Source organism: Solanum tuberosum, unplaced genomic scaffold (assembly GCF_000226075.1).
Source record: "Solanum tuberosum cultivar DM 1-3 516 R44 unplaced genomic scaffold, SolTub_3.0 scf00245, whole genome shotgun sequence".
NCBI lineage: Eukaryota > Viridiplantae > Streptophyta > Magnoliopsida > Solanales > Solanaceae > Solanum > Solanum tuberosum.
Window position 1 is genome coordinate 213,316 of NW_006239167.1, and position 1,712 is coordinate 215,027.

Here is a 1,712-nt window from a genome sequence, read left to right on the forward strand (position 1 = left end):
AAATGATTGTGGCCGATTTGTCCAAAAATGTCATAAATGCCAGGTACATGGAAATCTGATCAAAGTACCACCTCACGAGCTCAATGCGATGAGTTCCCCTTGGCCATTTGTAGCCTGGGGCATTGATGTTATTGGACCGATTGAGCCTGCTGCCTCCAATGGTCATAGGTTCATTTTGGTCGCCATTGATTACTTCACAAAGTGGGTCGAAGCTGCTTCCTACAAAGCTGTGACAAAGAAAGTTGTGGCCGATTTTGTTCGCAACAATTTGATATGTCGTTTTGGAGTTCCAAAGTCTATCATCACAGACAATGGAGTAAATCTGAATAGTCATTTGATGAAAGAGATAGGTGAACAATTCGAAATTACCCACCGTAATTCAACTGCATATCGTTCTCAGATGAATGGAGCTATGGAAGCTGCTAATAAAAACATCAAGAGGATATTGAGAAAGATGATTGACAACTACAAATGTTGGCATGAAAATTTGCATTATTCTTTGCTAAGTTATCGCACCACAATCCGAACCTCAACTGGAGCAACTCCTTACCTATTGGTATACAGAACAGAAGCAGTGATACCAGTTGAAGTTGAGATACCATCTTTAAGGATTATTCAGGAAGCTGGATTGAGCGATGCCGAATGGGTTTGTGACCGATATGAGCAATTGGCATTGATTGATGAGAAAAGAATGAGTGTTGTTTGTCATGGACAGTTGTATCAACAGAGAATGACTCGCGCTTTCAACAAGAAAGTAAGAGTTCGAACATTTGAGGTAGGTCAATTGGTGTTGAAACGCATTTTCCCTCATCAAGAGGAATATAAAGGGAAATTTGCACCTAACTGGCAAGGACCGTATGTCATCCACAAAGTACTATCAAGAGGAGCTTTGGTTCTAGCAGAGATGGACGGTTAGGTTTGGTGCAAAGTTATCAATTCAGATGCCGTTAAGAGATACTTCATTTGAAGGATGACACTTCTTTTCTTTATTTTCTTGCAATTGCAGTTTGCTTGTAATCATCGTCGCATTATGTTTTGAAACATTCCATTTGCACTTGAACTACATTCAACCTGAATTCTCAAGAATGAGATACGTAGGTGGCCTATGTCGGCCTTGGTCGTTTCTTTATCAATTTTCTATTTTTGTCACTTCTCGAGATGGGAACTACGTTTGACCTGATTCTCGCCTCAACGGGATACGTAGGCGCCACAAGAGTTCGGTCATATTCCAATAAGATTTCCATTTCCCCTCACAATGGAAACTGGGACAGAATCTTTGAGAGGACCTCAAAAGTTCTACAAGAAGAGTCATTTCCTACGAACAAGAGTCAATGATCATATCGAAATGTGTAACTGGGAATAATTTTGAGAAGATCTCAAATGCAAGACTACCGTGATCATCAGATCAGTGTTCCAAAACTAACATGTTTTTGTGGATGCAGGGTTGATGTACCGTGAGTTTACGATATTTCTAATACATTTCACTTACAAGTTGTGTGTGTCTAAGGACTTTTTATATTGGTTCTGATGTATTTTTATCATGTTTTGCAGGAAAGATGTTCAGGCGCGAAAGTGTAGAGACAGCTGAAAGAAATGCAGAAGAAAGGCATTCACGGAGGTGATCTACGGACCGTAGATCCATTCACGATCCGTAGGTTATGACCGTAGATCAGCAGGCAAGGCATGGAAGGCAAATCAGGGAAATCTGACCA

The 1,712-nt window shown here is 40.5% G+C and overlaps 1 protein-coding gene across 1 annotated transcript in view; it reads left to right on the forward strand.

Moving 5' to 3' along the window:
• LOC107062565 (uncharacterized protein K02A2.6-like) overlaps positions 1-916 on the forward strand; it is a 4,159-nt gene extending 3,243 nt beyond the window's left edge. The window contains exon 2 of the mRNA XM_015313351.1: positions 44-916. Coding sequence (XP_015168837.1) covers positions 44-916 — 873 coding nt within the window. The remainder of the gene's footprint in view (positions 1-43) is intronic.
• The last annotated feature ends 796 nt before the right edge of the window (positions 917-1,712 follow it).